The sequence below is a fragment of the Patiria miniata genome, unplaced genomic scaffold, assembly GCF_015706575.1.
Source record: "Patiria miniata isolate m_02_andy unplaced genomic scaffold, ASM1570657v1 HiC_scaffold_14, whole genome shotgun sequence".
Classification (NCBI taxonomy): domain Eukaryota; kingdom Metazoa; phylum Echinodermata; class Asteroidea; order Valvatida; family Asterinidae; genus Patiria; species Patiria miniata.
In genome coordinates this window covers 6,450,989-6,470,286 of record NW_024037052.1, presented here as the reverse complement: position 1 = coordinate 6,470,286, position 19,298 = coordinate 6,450,989, and the positions used below count along the sequence as shown (strand labels likewise).

Below are 19,298 nucleotides of genomic sequence, written 5' to 3'. Positions count from 1 at the left end.
TAAGTCTTGGCATAGCTGGTACATAGTCTTCTCGTTAAAGGGAAAATACAACATTTGCAAACATCGAAAAATAAAACTACCAAGTTTTTACGAAATACCTTACTAGGATGTTGGTAAATGACAGTCTAAAGCATCCTGTAAAATTATGGCACCTGGGCCCAATTTCACGGCGCTGCTAAGCACACGATTTTATGCTAACAGAGCCGGCGTCTATTTCATGGAGACCGTAAGCATAAGCACAGCAAAAGGCACACTTACTTCAGAAGAAAAAATTGCTTAACTTAGTGACGTAACAATAGAAATCTCCATGCACGCGCGACCGTTAGCACACACACGCCGTGAAATAGTGCTTAAGGTTAGCAAATTTTTCTGCTATGCTAAACACAACTTTTCTGCTAACTGTTAAGCAGCGCCGTGAAATTGGGCCCTGGTGTGAAGTCATTTTCAAGAAAATTACATTTTTGTATACATTTCCAACGGTGGTCGACCGACCACCGTTGGAAAAACCTGACTATTTTTCAACTACTGCTCCAAATTTACCATTTTTTTTTAAGTCAAAATTTTGTTTGCTATTTGTTGCATGTTCATGAATGGGTGCAGGCCAGCTAGACTGGTTCCCTTACCGTATAATTTTCCGGCATCTATAAATTGATCCATTTCATCTTCAGTGGAGTCAGGGAGCCAGACTACTTGAACATTTTTTGTTTTTCTTGGTTTCCAGCATTATCGAACACAAAAACTTCAAACATGCCAGTGTAACAATAATTTGATCTATTATACTAACCCCTCAAATAGTTCATTTCTGAAAATTAATGCAAAAGCCAATGATGTACATTCCCTTTAAACATAACTGCTCGTGTACATTTTCATATTGGTCACAAAACAGGCACTAGATCACCGCAACACGCAACCATTTTGAGAACAATTTTGGTCCGACTTTCTTTTGAATCGGGTGGCAACTCTCAATATGCTGTCCAAGTGAAGTAGCATTCCATTTACCTCAAAAGTAAAGCTTAATAAATTTCAGGTTTCAAAGTTTGGCAATGGCAAGTTCTCCAACAATCACAATCAGCTTTTCAATTTGTACACTGTGACTTGCGCCACTTTAAGGTAATATCTATAAACACCACAGAAAGAAAGTCCACACTCATTGGAGGGGTCATAATTTTGAATCTGATCGTCTTATGATTACATCATTTATATAGACCTTTGGGAATGTTGTTAGCTACATTTTGATTCCCTGTTTGCTATCAACGACTGTAAATCATCCAAGTAAATCGTCAGCCTTTGTGAAGTAGCTAAACGTTTAAACGCTTTGACAGCGCTTAATTGTATCGTTAAACGTTTATGAAATTGAACCCAAAGCATCTATAAGCAGACCTACCATCCAGGGGGTAGCGTTGCTCTTGGTAGACCCTAATGGCCGTGGGTCGTTGGATCCCAGACAGAAAGTCGGTTATGTCCCCGCCGGTCTTGTTCATGGTCTTGATCATGCCCAGTTCGCTGGTGCTGCTAGTAGTCCAGTAGACGAGGTTACCAAAGACGTCTAGCTGGAAAGGATTACCGAGACCTGTGGTAACAGAAGAACAACAGACAAATATAATCAGTTTGATTGTTATAGGCCTCGTTCAATGATGGCCATCTCTGTAGAACTGCAACTGCGCAGTTGCTGTTCCAAACACGCGCGCTTGTTGCTCGAAATGTGTTCCAAATACGACGCAGCCGATGGGCGTTAGAAAAGTTGACGCTCAAAATGCCAATGCACGCGGCAGGTCTGTAGGAAATGAGGTCATTTGAACATGACCTATTTGATCATTTCAAGGTACAGTATATCGTGTAGCTATCCACAAAGTAACTGACAAAATTATTGTTGAAAAGCATACTTGGTATAGAGATAGTAATGGCACTAAACTCCCTGTGAAATTGTTTCTTCTGGCATGCTTGTCATTTTGAAGAAAACAAACAAAGAAGGTCATTTCAAAGATGCATCTAAAGAAGCATTTTTGGAAATTTCCGAATGGGTGCGCGCAAACATTGACACGACGCACACCCACTTGCTATAATTTGCCTGTTCAGTGTGTGACATCATGCAGCTAGCTGCAATCGGCTGAATGAGAACGTGTCCTGGATGCAGACTCCAGGTGCAATTCAAAACATGACTTGACAACTTTCGAATTGAAACAGAGATCCTAGAATATTGTTTTCTGGGAATATACAGCATTCAGTGAGCTAAAACTTCATCGGGTTGGTTGTTAAGCACCTGTTTTTGAGCACTTTTGTTGCTTCAAATGAAAAAAAAAATGAAAAATGACAAACGATCTACAATACCTTTAAAGGTCTCGTTCTCTGTGTATCTTAGCAGTATGGAATAATACAGGGTGAGTAAAAAAACACGAAACCCAAATGTCGGGACTATTATTTAAGTGAAGTTCTTCATGTAGCACTTTGAAAATCTAGGACATGAAAGCCTAATTCATAAGCTTTCTTTTTATACAGAATCATTTAAATCACTTATGTACTTTGCAAGTTACGTAATTTTAAACACACCAACGGTTTTAAAGTTCTGTCCACGGATCACAGAAAAGGTGTGCGTTCTTTCAGCAAAACGAAAACAATTCACACACATCCCTATGTGATTTGTTTGAAATAGAGATCCTAGAATATTGTTTTCTCGGAATATACAGAATATTATTTCGTTTTGCTGAAAGAACATTGAAATTTGTTGTGATTCATGGACAGAACCTTAAAACGGTGGTTGTGTTTAAAATTCCGTAACTTGAAAAGTGATTTGAATGTTTTTTTGTACTATAAAAAAGTTTATGAATTGGGCTTTCATATCCTAGATTTTGAAAGTGCTACATGAAGAACTTCACTAAAACAATAGTCCCGACATTTGGGTTTCGGTTTTTTTACTCTCCCTGTATAAAACCATATAAAACCATCCCCCTTCATAAAAAACAATTCACAAATACCTCAGACAGTTTAGCTATTCCTATTGGTCGAGAGCCCGTCACGTGGCCGGTCTTAAACGGATGATAAAGACATGGCTAGCTGGTCTTAAACACTTTTCCAGTGTCACAATAAAATGTGGACTCCTAAAAATCCAGTGCCTCTTACCGTTTCATTGGTTGAACGTTCACAATCCTCCCGTAGGCATGCGCAACACTACCAGCGAGTCAGAATTTTATAGTTCTAAATTCAAAACGCAACGCCCCAGGTGCGTTCTGCGCGACATCGCGCAGAACATTCTACGCGCGCGTCAATCTCCATAAAAGGGTTGTTTACATCTTACTCGCCAGCTGAACACTCCATTATTTTGCTAGAGGGATGTTTCAAAAAGCATGAAGTGAATTTTTGAACAAAACTGGGATTTTTTTGAACGAATTATTTGATATTTTTGACCGAAAAGGTATTTATGTATGGGAATAAATATGTGCTCGATCGGTATTTATCACTCTGTTTAAGACCGCTTAGAGTCTGGGTGCTGATAATTACCCTCGCCTCCGGCTCGGGTAATTATCAGCACCCAGACTCTAAGTGGTCTTAAACAGAGTGATAAAAACCTCTCGATCACACATTTATTCCCTTATTAAACTTCTGAAGTAAACTTACCGCCACTGGCCTGGAGAATGGCAAAGTATGACCCATCATACGTGATGTAGCCTATTTTATCTGAGCGAGCATCACACCAGTAGACGGTATCGTTGCCAGTGTAATCCACGGAAAGCCCAGTGGGTTGGTCTAGTTTCCCGGCTGCTTCATGGACTGGGCTATAGTTCTCGCCATTCATCCAGGACATGAATAGACGGGTGCCTCTCTCTGGTACGCCGAGATCGGTCCAATACATCAAGCTACAGAGAAAGCATAGAGAAGAGGGGGGGGGGGAGATTACTTGGGATAGAAGATGCGTGGTTAATCTCAGGCATGCAACTGGGAATTTAGAAAAAAGGTAGGGGATTTGGGAGTGGGGATAGGAGATTTGGAGGTGGGGGTGGGGATGGGAGATTTGGGCTGGGAATGGGGGATTTGGGGTACGGTAGGGGATTTGGGAGTGGGGATAGGAGATTTGGAGGTGGGGGTGGGAGATTTGGGGGTGGGGATGGGTGATTTGGGCTGGGAATGCGGGATTTGGGGGTAGGGTAGGGGATTTGGAGTGGGGATAGGAGATTTGGAGGTGGGGGTGGGAGATTCGGGGGTGGGGATGGGAGATTTGGACTGGGAATGGGGGATTTGGGGTACGGTAGGGTAGGGGATTTGGAGTGGGGATAGGAGATTTGGAGGTGGGGTGGGAGATTTGGAGGTGGGGATGGGTGATTTGGGCTGGGAATGCGGGATTTGGGGGTAGGGTAGGGTAGGGTAGGGGATTTGGGACTGGGGATAGGAGATTTGGAGGTGGGGGTGGGAGATTCGGGGGTGGGGATGGGAGATTTGGACTGGGAATGGGGGATTTGGGGTACGGTAGGGTAAGGGATTTGGGAGTGGGGATAGGAGATTTGGAGGTGGGGGTGGGGATGGGTGATTTGGGCTGGGAATGCGGGATTTGGGGGTAGGGTAGGGGATTTGGAGTGGGGATAGGAGATTTGGAGGTGGGGGTGGGAGATTCGGGGGTGGGGATGGGAGATTTGGACTGGGAATGGGGGATTTGGGGTACGGTAGGGTAGGGGATTTGGGAGTGGGGATAGGAGATTTGGAGGTGGGGGTGGGGATGGGAGATTTGGGCTGGGAATGGGGGATTTGGGGTACGGTAGGGGATTTGGGAGTGGGGATACGAGATTTGGAGGTGGGGGTGGGAGTTTTGGGGGTGGGGATGGGTGATTTGGGCTTGGAATGGGGGATTTGGGATACAGTAGGGGATTTGGGAGTGGGGATAGGAGATTTGGAGGTGGGGGTGGGAGATTTGGGGGTGGGAGATTTGGGGGTGGGGATGGGTGATTTGGGCTGGGAATGCGGGATTTGGGGGTAGGGTAGGGTAGGGTAGGGGATTTGGGAGTGGGGATAGGAGATTTGGAGGTGGGGGTGGGAGATTTGGGGGTGGGGATGGGAGATTTGGGCTGGGAATGGGGGATTTGGGGGTAGGGTAGGGGATTTGGAGTGGGGATAGGAGATTTGGAGGTGGGGGTGGGGATGGGAGATTTGGGCTGGGAATGGGGAATTTTGGGGTAGGGTAGGGTAGGGTAGGGGATTTGGGAGTGGGGATAGGAGATTTGGAGGTGGGGGTGGGAGATTTGGGGGTGGGGATGGGTGATTTGGGCTGGGAATGCGGGATTTGGGGGTAGGGTAGGGGATTTGGAGTGGGGATAGGAGATTTGGAGGTGGGGGTGGGAGATTTGGAGGTGGGGATGGGTGATTTGGGCTGGGAATGCGGGATTTGGGGGTAGGGTAGGGTAGGGTAGGGGATTTGGGAGTGGGGATAGGAGATTTGGAGGTGGGGGTGGGAGATTCGGGGGTGGGGATGGGAGATTTGGACTGGGAATGGGGGATTTGGGGTACGGTAGGGTAAGGGATTTGGGAGTGGGGATAGGAGATTTGGAGGTGGGGGTGGGGATGGGTGATTTGGGCTGGGAATGCGGGATTTGGGGGTAGGGTAGGGGATTTGGAGTGGGGATAGGAGATTTGGAGGTGGGGGTGGGAGATTCGGGGTTGGGGATGGGAGATTTGGACTGGGAATGGGGGATTTGGGGTACGGTAGGGTAGGGGATTTGGGAGTGGGGATAGGAGATTTGGAGGTGGGGGTGGGGATGGGAGATTTGGGCTGGGAATGGGGGATTTGGGGTACGGTAGGGGATTTGGGAGTGGGGATACGAGATTTGGAGGTGGGGGTGGGAGTTTTGGGGGTGGGGATGGGTGATTTGGGCTGGGAATGGGGGATTTGGGGTACGGTAGGGGATTTGGGAGTGGGGATAGGAGATTTGGAGGTGGGGGTGGGAGATTTGGGGGTGGGAGATTTGGGGGTGGGGATGGGTGATTTGGGCTGGGAATGCGGGATTTGGGGGTAGGGTAGGGTAGGGTAGGGGATTTGGGAGTGGGGATAGGAGATTTGGAGGTGGGGGTGGGAGATTTGGGGGTGGGGATGGGAGATTTGGGCTGGGAATGGGGGATTTGGGGTACGGTAGGGTAGGGGATTTGGGAGTGGGGATAGGAGATTTGGAGGTGGGGGTGGGGATGGGAGATTTGGGCTGGGAATGGGGAATTTTGGGGTAGGGTAGGGTAGGGTAGGGGATTTGGGAGTGGGGATAGGAGATTCGGAGGTGGGGGTGGGAGATTTGGGGGTGGGGATGGGAGATTTGGGCTGGGAATGGGGGATTTGGGGTACGGTAGGGGATTTGGGAGTGGGGATAGGAGATTTGGAGGTGGGGGTGGGAGATTTGGGGGTGGGGATGGGTGATTTGGGCTGGGAATGCGGGATTTGGGGGTAGGGTAGGGTAGGGTAGGGGATTTGGGAGTGGGGATAGGAGATTTGGAGGTGGGGGTGGGAGATTCGGGGGTGGGGATGGGAGATTTGGACTGGGAATGGGGGATTTGGGGTACGGTAGGGTAGGGGATTTGGGAGTGGGGATAGGAGATTTGGAGGTGGGGGTGGGGATGGGAGATTTGGGCTGGGAATGGGGGATTTGGGGTACGGTAGGGGATTTGGGAGTGGGGATAGGAGATTTGGAGGTTGGGGTGGGAGATTTGGGGGTGGGGATGGGTGATTTGGGCTGGGAATGCGGGATTTGGGGGTAGGGTAGGGTATAGGGTAGGGGATTTGGGAGTGGGGATAGGAGATTTGGAGGTGGGGGTGGGAGATTCGGGGGTGGGGATGGGAGATTTGGACTGGGAATGGGGGATTTGGGGTACGGTAGGGTAGGGGATTTGTGAGTGGGATAGGAGATTTGGAGGTGAAGGTGGGAGATTTGGGCTGGGAATGGGGGATTTGGGGTAGGGTAGGGTAGGGGATTTTGGAGTGGGGATAGGAGATTTGGAGGTGGGGGTGGGAGATTTGGGGGTGGGTATGGGAGATTTTAGGGTGGGGATGGGGCATTTCGGGTGGGAATGGGGGATTTGGGAGTGGGGATGTCGGATTTGGGGTTGTTTTTTGGGGGGGGGGATTGGTGGTGGGGTGGGGGGGGGTGGGGATAGGGGATTTGTAAGTGGGGATGGGGGATGAGAATGTGGATTTGGGGGTGGGGATGGACCTGGGATTTGGGGAATTTGGGGTGTGGATTGTGGGGGGAAATGGGTGATAGGAGGAGCCGGAGTTTGGGGAAGGGGGATTGGGGCGGGGGGGGGGGGGGGATGGGGGGGCAGGGGGAGTCCTCCATCTGTCTCACTCATGACAATTATTAATCCACCCCAAATTGTTATCCCCATAATTGTTAGGGTGTTACAAGAACAAACACTCCAACCTACCCTCTGCGTGGGTTGACAGCGATGGCCGATGGCTTGGTAGCCGTGTGAAGCGTCTTCTCATGGTATGGGTGGGATCGGAGGGCTGCTACCACCACCTTAGGCCTTCTGTCTGCTGCTGCACGTCTCTCACGAGCATCAGGGGGTAGGCCTTGATCCGTGAAGTAGATATTACTGCAAGCAGAACAAGAAAGGGATTGAGGCATGCACAAAAAGTTATCTAACTTTCCTTTTCAGACTGGTAGTTCCAAGAGTCAAAAAGAACCAACAAGTATTTATGTCAACCCAAATCTAAGTTTCGGGCAGGCAACCTTTATGAATTAGTTTTCCATCCGCTAGACTCAGCTAGGGTGCTCACAGGGTTAGTGTAGAATTGCTGCATTAACGCTGTTTAAGCACAAAATGGTGGCACCATGCAGACTCCGTGCACAAGTACCCCCTCAACTGTTACAACGGGAGAGTTGGGAGAGACCACTGGGCGAGACAATCGAACGTCATCCCCGACGGTGCCTGATGCTCGTGCGAAGACTCCACTAGTTTGTGCATATTTTGAATAAAATTGGTCATGCGTACTTCGCGCCATATGTAAGCACACACGGTGTGACCCTTCCACTGGGGTTAATGAAGGTGATCAGAAAGTGCCATCTGTGGTTTGTGCCTTATGATCAGAGGAGTCAGGGGTTCGATTCCAGCTACTGGACATGTGTTGTGTCCTTGGGCAAGGCACTTCACCCCCACTTGCCTCTCTCCACCCAGGAGTATAAATGGGTACAGGCATTAGCTGGGGAGTAACCTGCGATGGACTAGCATCCCATCCAGGGGGGAAAGAAATATTCTCAGTCGTTTCATGCTACTGAAACTGGAGATAAACGCCGGCCTGATGGGCCTAATGATATTGGCTTGTGACAGATTTCACTTTACATTACTGTTAGTCTATGGGCTCCGTGCGCCAACAAAAGAGGGCGCGTTTTTACCTCTTTTGAGAGCTCCGTGGACGGGACACACAGCATGCGCATACTGTACTGTGCTGGTTCGTCCACAAAGTACGCACGACTTCCTGAATGTGCAAAAGCTATAGTCACCTCGTCTTCGCGTGAGCGTCAGGCGTCCTCGGCGTGCAAATTAATACGTTCAAATTCAAATTGCCATGGTCGCCAAGACTAATCCCTGCCTCCAATAACTTATTGGATACATTTGAAATACGCAGTGGATGGATGAAAACTAATCTAGGTCACCCCCAACTCTCCTTTTCTGGCCGTTGATGGGGTACTTGTGCACGGATCCCATAGAGTCCACGGACCATACCTTAAGAGTTCCCCCACCGTACTTACTTTCCCAGCCAGTCCACAGCGATACCCACGGGAGCGTACACATTGTCAAGACCCAGGTTATCCGGCGCTTCCATGGCGTTATCGTTGCCGACCGCGACTTTCTTGACAGCACGCAGCTGTGAGTCAGTGAAGTACACAGAGCCTGTATGCATGTACAGAGCGACAGACAAATGGGTCAAGAAACAAAAAGAAGAAATAGTATTAGACTTCATACATATTTATGAGCTCAATGCACTTCTTTGATTGGTTGATGCTCAAACGCATCAGAGAAGTAAAAGTGGCTATCTTGCATGTGCTATCCTCCACTATCGCCCAACTGGTTGGAAGTACGAGGGAAGTAGTATATCTTTAAAGTTCCTAGACTCCCAATTACAAAACAGTAGCGATGGGTGGGGTTGTTGCTAGCACCTTATTAAAACCTTTACGACAGACAAATTATTGTGTGACGGAATGAGCCATTGGTGTAGTACCTGGGTGGCAAATGTGAATTTGTTGATTAGTAAAAGGGCAAAGTGTGCCATCAAGCGCCCGCGCAATTGTGGCAGTTGATTGAGCGCTGATATCGGCTGCTGCGTGGTCTCATGGCCTGATGAACGGGGTAATAATTGGAAAGCGCTTTGAAATTGTTGATACGATGGAAAGCGCTATACAAGCACTACGATTATTATTATTATCATTATTGAAGCGGACATATGTGTTCCATCAAAGCGGGGAAGTGCTTCAGAAGAAACTTATCAGGGGTTAAAGAACTTATTGAGGTAGAATTGCTGAGTTATTGCTATAACATTTGATTTTTTGTTAAATGTCCAATTTCCACACCACTCTGCTTAAACCATGTTGCATAAAACCATGGCACAACAAAACAGACAAGGCAAGCTAGTAAAGCTGGTCCCAGAGTGCACAACACTCTATATTCAATTCGGGTGATTCACAATGCAGTGCGCCACCAAGAGTTTGCCATGGAGAGTCAACTTTTCAAGTTTACGGTCTTCAAAACATGGCTCATTTGAATGAGTGTCAGTAGACAATGTGAGCTAATTTGTTATAGATTTGGGCATCGCGTCCTGCCGCCTTACCAAAAATCACCATGGTGATACAAAGAAAAGAAAATGGCAAACATATACTCGAATCATATGCATACAAAAACTACTGACCGGAAAAAAACGAACATTTTCAAATGTCCCGCGGTGCGAATTTGTCGACAATCTCCCACAATGCACTGGGAAAAATTAACTCTCTATGAACTATTGGTGGCGCTCTGCATTGTGAATCACCCGAATTGATTCAGAATGGAAGTCTTTTCATGCATGTGGCTTACGCAATGGGCTGGATATAGCCCATTCATTGGCGGTATGGGATTATCCAAACTTTTGGGCTAAGGTAAGACGTTAACAGGCCTAATTCACAAAATGTTCGTCGTACAAACAGCGCCGGGATTAAATTGAAAAGGCCAACCTGAGCTGAAATCAAAGTCCACGGAGTCGATACGCGCTTCGTTCACTACGATGTCCTGATACCTGTTCTGCTCCAAGACATACTTGCGTAACTCTGAACCATCTCCAAACAAAATCACCTCAACGTCACCTGCAAATATGGCAAACAGAAGCCGTGTTCGCATTTAGATTTTTAGTGTAAAACTTACTGATGCAATGGTTACTTTCCCAGTTTTAAAGGGTTCCTGATATTACTTTTTCTTAGGAACACATTTTGTGCAATTTCTCTTCCTCGTAAATGTATGACTATTATTCGACCACCTTTTTTGGTTAGTCTTATTGAAAAGTGCACTTCCTTAAACATTTAAAATTGTTTTCCGGACAACTGAGGAGGCTGTTGCTGTGATGGCATTTCAGGAAGACACTGTTCAGTTTAGGTGTTTTCTGTTCAAATTCTGAGACCAAAAACGTGCTCATGAAAACAGTTGTAAGGAAAGTTTGCCCATTGGCTGACTGTCATGTTACGATGAATCACCAAAGAAAAGAAAATTCATGACGGCAAAATATCCAAAATTTCTGGCAACTTTTGGTGCTGAAATAGCTGTTACATGAAGTTTCTTCCTGAAATTACATCAAGCTTTTGTTCATGAATATGGAAATTCACATTGCATAAAAACCAAAAACGCACCAAAATGCCCTTGTAAATGGCAAAAACAAAAATTGAAAATAAAGTTAAATGGGACACAAAGGTGCATTTTCAAGGCTTGCATTAAAACAAGTTATATTGCATGGGCCCTTTGAGGCCAGTGTTGAAAGGCCTTTCCCAAGTTACTTTTCCATCACGTGTACCTCAAATCTGTATGTTCGGGATGGAATGTCTATGCGGAAAAAAGTCAAACGTTAACAATATTGCTATTTACCATTGGCTTTGCAGTCGTTGCCATGGACACCTCTGTCTGTGAAACCAACAGCGCAGGAACACTCGTAACCCCCCTTGGTGTTGCGGCAGACTTGGTCACAGGGATTGTGGAGGTAGCACTCGTTGATATCTTCCGGACGAATCAAAATGGGGAAAAACTTTAAAGTTTAAAAAGACTATTCTTGTTTTAAAATGTCTAAACAAAATTACTCCTTTGTACATGACAAATCGTTTCACACCACTTACACAGATTCTTGAAACATGACAATCAACTAACATGTCATTGGAAGTTCCTTTAGCCAAAAAGGAATGCTATGCCAAAAGTTTTGCTGTGAGTGGTGCGAATATATGGGATAATTTGCATGAACAACTTAGAACTATAGATTCCTTATATACATTTAAATCAGAACTACGAAAGCCATAAGTGAGTGATATCTACTTCAAAATGTGCTGATCTGTAGAGTTATATACTTGGTTGCCATGGTATTTATTTGGAGCCGGATCGGGGATTTCCCCATTTTTTTCTCCCAAAAGGGCTTTTGTGGGGTTTTCGCTCATCCCGTGATCAGTAATTCATGCCGTATAATTGAATGTTTAAAATAAGTACAATGTATACAGTTTTTGTTTAATATTTCTGAGATACATGTACTTGTATTTGTAAATATTAATGTTCGTCATATATGTTTCACCAATGTACTTTTCCTTAGAGTTTAACTTTACTTAACATTATTTAATAATTTGTTATGCATACTGCGCCCCAATGGAACCAGTTTTAACTGTTTGGGCATACCCTGGAAAAAGAAATGGAATAAATAAATAAAGCCCGCCTCAGGTCGACCTATACAACTTGCTTGCGCCGCAACAGAAACGTCGGCTTCAAGCACAACAGTCATGCTCAGATCGAAAAACTGAGAAATCATGTGATTATTGTGGAACATGCGACAGTTGCGCCCATGCTCAATTCATCCAAACATAACGATGATTCACAATAAAATTAGATGATCCAGGTGCATCCATGAGTCGATGTCGAAACTTCACATAGGTCAACTGCGATTGATTCAGCCTGTTGGGAACACGTTCCATCGCGGCACAGAAGTTGACATTTTTCTACTTTTCTGACTGTCGATTTTTTAGCCCCGACTGATGCCGATCATCTTAATGGTAATCATCTAAATTAACCTCAGTTCGCAAAAGAAATTGGCTACTGAAATGTTCCAGACGATGGTAGCTCAAGCACAGCTTGATCCTGAAAAGTTAGTCACCGACTGTTCTCTGTGGTGAAAAGATCAACCCGAGGCCGGCTTAAAGTCTTACAAAAAGTGATCTGATAGGCGTACTAGTTTTCTGTTCTAAGAAAATAAAACACAATTTGCTAACTTTCAAACCTTACATATAGTATTTTGTATACAAAATTTTTTTTGGGGGGGGGGGGTTACATGAAATAGCACAGGGAGACCAACTGTAAGATTTATGCGTCCACTTTTTAAACAAAATTCACAATTTAAAAAAAGCAAGCACCCACCTTCGCAACCACTGGCCGTTTCCACAAAGCCTGGGCCACAGCTGCAGACGATAGCAGTATTAGACAGGGTGATACACTCCTTCTGACATGTGCTCATCTCACAGTCCACCGGGGTTTTGTCTGTCAAAGACAATCAAAAGTAGGCAACTGTAACCATTAGAACTTGTGCTACATTGTGCTACATTGTATGTCACTGAAGAATCTATATATGGGCTCCGCGCACAAGAACCCCCTCAATGGTAAGAAAGGGAAAGTTTGGGAAGACCACTGGGAGGGACCTTCAAACGCTTTGTCGACGATGCCTGATGCTCATGCGAAGACACTATGGCTTTGTGCACTTGGTGATATACATGCACAAACCAGTACGTACATGTACATGGCTCCTTATGGGGTAGAAAACAAATTTCTCCACATAAAATCCCATAATTGACATATTTGATTTTGCATGATTTAAATCAGACAAAACTGGAAAGTGGTGCAGTCTGTCGGTATTACGGTAGCACCACAGCCTGTAACCATGGAATGCTTGTTTGTGAATCATTACTTTATAAGCAGGCTTGGTAAAGACCGGCTTGGTAAAGACCGGCTTTGTAAAGACCGACTTAGTGCAAAGGGCTAAGTTTGGTGTCTTAACCAAGACCGTCGAAGAGTAACAGCTGGCTAAACTCTGACTGATCAGGTCACATAGCTAAGACTGTGGCATTGCAATACACCCCTATGGTCCAATTTCTGCCTTGCCCAGCAGATTTATGGTCCTAAGCCAAAATCAGCCAGGGACCAGTCATGGGATAGCCCAGGTGGACTCCTTTACCGCACTGCATACAGATGGAGTCCAGGATATGAAGTTCTCACAACAGGGCGAAAAAAAATGACAGTATTTTTACCTTGTCGAAGGATACATAACGATTGACAACATAATCCGGAAAACAAATTCAAAAAATAACGTTACGTTGTATCATTGTTGTAGACTGTGCTTTCCTCGTTAGCAGAGTTTGTACACCCAGTGCATTCGTGCTGCGTGCCCGCAATACGCACGCGTGATTTGAAAACTCTCACGTGCTGTATGTGCCAACCAGTTTGAGGTGTCTGGCAGAAGTAAACAAGTGAAATTCAGTCAAACTTTCAATTCTTGCGCTCAAATTACATGTACAAGGCAACTTTTATCTCACAGATGTTAAAAGTGTGCTCGATGTGAGAACAAAAATTGCAATGAGAGTTGAGTCGCGCCTGTGGAAAAAAAAAGTTTCTCAAAAACACAAGATTCCTGTGCTTAACAGCGCCGTGAAACTGGCCGGAGGAAATTTGTATCTAATTCTATAACAGCGCTTACAGCATGCTGTCTCATCTGAGTTGTCGCTGCAGTCCTGCTGCATGTTGCACACTCTGTCCCACATGATGCACTCGCCGTTCTGACACTTGAAGGTATTTGCCGTGCAGACCGTCGCACCTGTACAAAAAAAAATTGAGGAAAACGAAAGGAAAAAGGATATCCATAAAAAAGTTGTAATAACAACAACAAAAATTTGCGTAGAGATACAGGTTTTAAATCAACACTGGATCTTTTGTAAAAACACGACTAGGCAGGCCTAGTTATGCTGGTACTAGAGCGCACACATTTCTATTCCACTGATTCAGAATGTCTAAAAAGATTGTAAGATATTAGCTGTAGTGGTAACATGATGAAAATGGAAAATCCACTATCACAGTTTGCATAGAGACTTGTTTTATAATTGTTTTCAGTAATGACCGTTTGCGTAGTCAATGTAGTCAGTATGTGAAAAATTATGTCCTAAGTTTTATACCGCCAGCTACGAGCTCTTGCAGGCTCAATTGCATCATGTAACAGTACGCCTTTGTTATGCTAATTAGCTACAGTCGCTGAGTCTGGTGCGTATCGCAGGTGGATTACTTGTACCTTACCTGTGCTCAGTAATAGTGACAGGCAAAACCCCTCACAACAGAACATCACTATAACAAACGCAATAGGGTCACAAAGGATTGTTTGGTATAGTGGTCATTATTTTATGAGTATGATTTTTCCAGTGATGTCTGAGAGCTGGTGAGAAAAATTCAAAGGGTTGCTTGGGTGGGACTCGAACCCACGACCTCCTGCTGAACAAGCTTGTTAAAAATCGGTCACACACCACAACTTTGTTCTGCACGTTCCTCCATTATAAGTTAAAACAAAAAAAAAACTAGACAGGTGTTTGTCATGACACATGATGATGTCATCATGATGTAATTACTCAGTAATAAGAAAATGGTCGATGCATGTGCCAAGTTTGAAGTAAATGGGCGTGATATAAATGGGATTGATATAAATGTGTTTGAATCATATAGCTATATTAAATTACTAGAGCGCTAACTTCGTGTACAAATTAATGCCTGCTGGGCGCATCCATGTTTGTGCACAAATCTATGGCGACCTTGAAATTTTGTACGGCTTTTGTACGGCTATTTGCATATCTGCGTTTGTATTCCACACCGGTGCGTTATCGAAGTCGATACGCCCAAAACCGAAACGCACTATCAGCAAAGGAGCAAGTCATTTTGCTCTACGCAAACAGTGCATCACAACGCGTGCGCGTATTCGCTGCAGATGCTTTTTGCCGTCACGTTTTTTTTTAACCGTCAATAATGCGCTGAAGTTGTTTGGGTATGTTCTATATACTTGCGCGTTGCATGTAGAGTACACTTTCAAAATTCAATCCATCTAATTTTATTATGTTCCACAAACATGCACATGAATTCAAAATGTCTGCACCCAGGATGGCTTCAAAGAATGACGAGTTAGCACTCTAGTAATTTAATATAGCTCTATGGTTTGAATCCTATGGAGAAAGTGGATAGAGAACAAAATTGAGAAAATGACCAAAAAAATAATATCTTTACAAAAAACTAGGGCTGTTTCAGTTCAATGGCCCCATAAACAAGGAAATTCACTCACAATCTCGCTCATCCTCATTGTCAAAGCAGTCTTGAATGCCATCACAGCGTTTGTGTTCAGGCAAACACTTGAGAAGGTTATCAACGATACACATGATGGCGTTGGGTTCACAAACGACAGTGCCTGTTCAGGAGAGAACCAAAAAAACACCACTGTAAACATTTTTGGTAGGAAGGCGGAGGGTTGTTGTATTAATTGTTGAGGAAGGGTTATATTATAGAGGTTTCAAAATCTTGGCTTTGATTCAGCTTTGGCTACATTTCGTCACCGTTTTCACGAACTAACACTCATGCACTAGTGGGTGTTACTTTGTGAAAACCGCGTAATCAACGACTTCAGTTTCATGAACTAACACCCGAGTTGTGCGAGCGCACATTGGACACTGACGCAAAATAGAATGATCGTGGTTTTACCACATGGTGTTACCGCAAAACCGAAACGATACCGATACCCCACCATGCAAAGCCTCAAATCTTACATCTTGGTTTTCATGAACTAACACTCAAGCATATTACGGAAATACAATTCAGAGAAAATGCGTCGAAAGTTTGACATGAATTCAATCCATCCATATACTTGTGGGCCTACACAAAAATTTAATTAAAAACCTTTTTACTGGTGAAATTAGGATCAGTGTTAGTTCTTGGAAACTGAATTGTACGGAGTGCGCGCATGCAGTGCTGCACTGTGCCGGGTGTTAGTTCGTGACAATGAATATAACACGGTTCTGTAAATAACGCGACTGGTGCAACTGAGTGTCAGTTCGAGGTGTTGGTGACGATTTGCAAGTCTTCTTATGTCCTATAATCAAATAAAAAGTACTTGGATTTGTATACAGTAGTTGATGTTCTGAAGCGGAAAAAAATGACATATTTTGAGCAATATCCCTCAAGGCCTAAAGATCTCTTGGAGATGAAGCCACCTAAAAAGCCGTGTTTTGGAAACTCCCCACGACCTGTGTTCATAAGTGTTGCAAGAAAACAAATTCTTAGAATTTTTACTTTTTAGACTAATACGAACGACAAAGAAACGGGCTAAAAGGAAAATAGGCAAGCTGGTTCAACAAGCAAGCAACACGTTAAGGAATGCGCACAAAAACGTCAAGGTATCAAAGACTGCAATGATTTTGCCATTTCTACAAATTCAATCATATACAAAGAACCATAAATCATCCTTTTAAAAGGCATAGATACCGCTAATGTAGTCATAAAATCAAACCCAAAATGATGGGACCAAAAAAAAAGCAAAGGAGGGGATATTTTTCCATAACCAGTCATCAGCACTGTACACAGGATTCCTACCCTGGGCAAAGATGGCATGAAGCAAAAAAAAAAAAAACAAAGCCGATAAATTGTTGTCGCCCTTTTAGCATCTCCATATATAATACTTTGGGGTATAAAAAAAAATAGAAAAGCCATTTGCCCAAAGTACAAATTAAAAAGTTAAGAATCTTTGAATTCTCTCCTGTTTATTTGTCTGCAAGATTCATTTTTATGTTAAGGAAATGCATGCAACGACTCACTTGTAACAGTTTCAGCTGAGGTGGGTTTGACTTTGTGAGAAATTCATTGAGAAACACTGAATGTGAGTTCATCAGGAACAACATAGTAAGCATGCTGCAAACAGTTGTTATATGTGTACACTGATTTTTGCTAAGTAAATGTAGATTTATACTCAGCACGAAAGCAAAAGTGAGCATGGGCTTGCCAAAACAAGAACTGACAAACAATTCCAGCATTATGGAAGGAAGTGTATTTGCCTGTGACAATTAACCATGTTATCTCATTAATGATTCAGAGAAACGATCCAAAACCCCTAGTCTGTAATCTCCTTGGCCATTACTAGATGATGGATGTATAAGATTTGAAAAATACAATTTCAGGTTAATATTTACGGAGCTCTTATTAGTTCTGTCATGGTACATAACGCTGGAATTGCCCTTACGAGCAATGTCGGATGAGGACCATTTATTAGTCAACTAGTTGTTTTTGACGTTTTTTTCACTTTGGCACTAATAGCAACGTGCGAACGCCTCTAGTTAAATGATCGTCAAAATGTCATCAATAAATGTCTCGATCCTGGTTTACCGCTGTGCTTTATGATGCGCGTGGCTATTGGTAACCGGTTACTGAACCCTGCCGCGGGCTTTGAATCCAAATAGTTGACTAGAGCAGTCAAACCATCCCAAGGGAGATCAAGAACGCCATTTTTTGGGAGGGGCCCAAAACAAATTTCGTCCCCAAAAAGGGCCCCAAATTTTCTCTATGTTGTAATCACTGGGGTAACAAAAATTGCAAGATGGTTTTCAGCACTTTTTATACAAAGCTTCACTACCACAAAACAAGAATAATATGCAGGAGGGAAAAATCAATTCTTTTATGAGCGAAATAATTTTAACATTTTGAATTTGACAAAATAGAAAAACAAAAATTAATGCACGATCAGTGACAAATTATTCATGCTACTCTGAAAGCACTTGACAATATCATGTTCAAAACATTTCTAAATAAATAAAAAGAAAAGTGCCGTGATAATAACAAATTTCACACAAAGTCACTGAAAAAGGTTTTCAATGCTCCTGAACGGTTGTAATTTATACTCACCACTGTTACCTTGTTGGATTGAATCACACAAACAAAAAACACAATAATTACTATTTACAGTTAGTTTATAATAAAACAAAACATATGGTACTTTTTTTATTTAAAAAAAGGGGTTTTATACATTGTACATAACAATGTATAAATACTCTATAAATTTGGGGTCCACTTTTTTTCCTGTCCCAGTTACATTTGACATTATAATTCTTATGCACCCTTTAATGCATTCATTGTCCAAAAGTGATTATGAATAGCAAACTACCTCCCCAACAAAGACAAAATTGTTGAAGTCATTCTTAATGATGCTTGAATGGCAAATTACAAAGTTCCAAGGTAACAGGGACAGGAAAAATGCCACACTTTGTCACCCTAAATTTATAGACTAATAATAATAATAACAAAGCAGTTTTAAGGCGCACAGTATCTGAAAATAGTAGTCATTTAAAGGCGTTGGTCAGTGAAAAGTCAGTGTGTGTGAAGGTAGAGGTCATTATGCGTGAGAGAGAAACTGATTGAAGAGGTGGGTCTTTAGGTGGCGTGTGAAGAGAGATAATTGGTGTATTGCCCTTAACCCCTATTTCATAGACAGCTGAAAACAGCCTCATTATGAAGCTCACCTGAACTCAAAAAAAGGTATTTGGTCAGCATTTGCCTGAATCTCACAGGTTTTAAGGAGGCCTCAGGTCGACCAGCAATTTGCGTGAGCCGCGACGGAACCGTTGGCATCAAGCGGGAAAGTAACGCTCAGGTCACAAAAGTGAGAAATTGTGTGATTCTCATGGAACAAGCAGCATCTCAACATAAAATAATTGAAACCGTACTCATGTCAACCACAAGAGGACTCTGGGCTCAGACGTGATCATGTGACGTCTTAAAAATGGCAGTGCGCGCGTTCATAACAATCAAACATCTCATTGACCACATCATTTCATTTGACTATTTTTGCCACACGCTAATTGGCTACACAATGAAATAAGATAATCCAGACGCAGGCACAACGTTGTAACTTCGCACAGGTCAACTGGGACTGATTCCCCCTGTCGGGAACACGTTACATCGTGGCGCAGAAATTGAAATTTTTCTAATCTAGCGACTGTTAATTTTTTCAACGCCAACTGATACCAACGTCTTAATATCGTCGCAGTTATGCTCAGGCTGCA

At 43.8% G+C, this 19,298-nt stretch overlaps 1 protein-coding gene across 1 annotated transcript in view; it reads right to left on the bottom strand.

Annotated features, from left to right (window-relative positions):
• The window catches only part of LOC119722242 (low-density lipoprotein receptor-related protein 2-like), a 91,008-nt gene that overhangs the window by 17,298 nt on the left and 54,412 nt on the right, over window positions 1-19,298 (bottom strand). Inside the window, 9 exon segments of the mRNA XM_038192287.1 lie at window positions 1,385-1,570; window positions 3,613-3,851; window positions 7,390-7,560; window positions 8,718-8,859; window positions 10,173-10,301; window positions 11,071-11,199; window positions 12,592-12,711; window positions 13,922-14,038; window positions 15,539-15,661. Coding sequence (XP_038048215.1) covers window positions 1,385-1,570; window positions 3,613-3,851; window positions 7,390-7,560; window positions 8,718-8,859; window positions 10,173-10,301; window positions 11,071-11,199; window positions 12,592-12,711; window positions 13,922-14,038; window positions 15,539-15,661 — 1,356 coding nt within the window.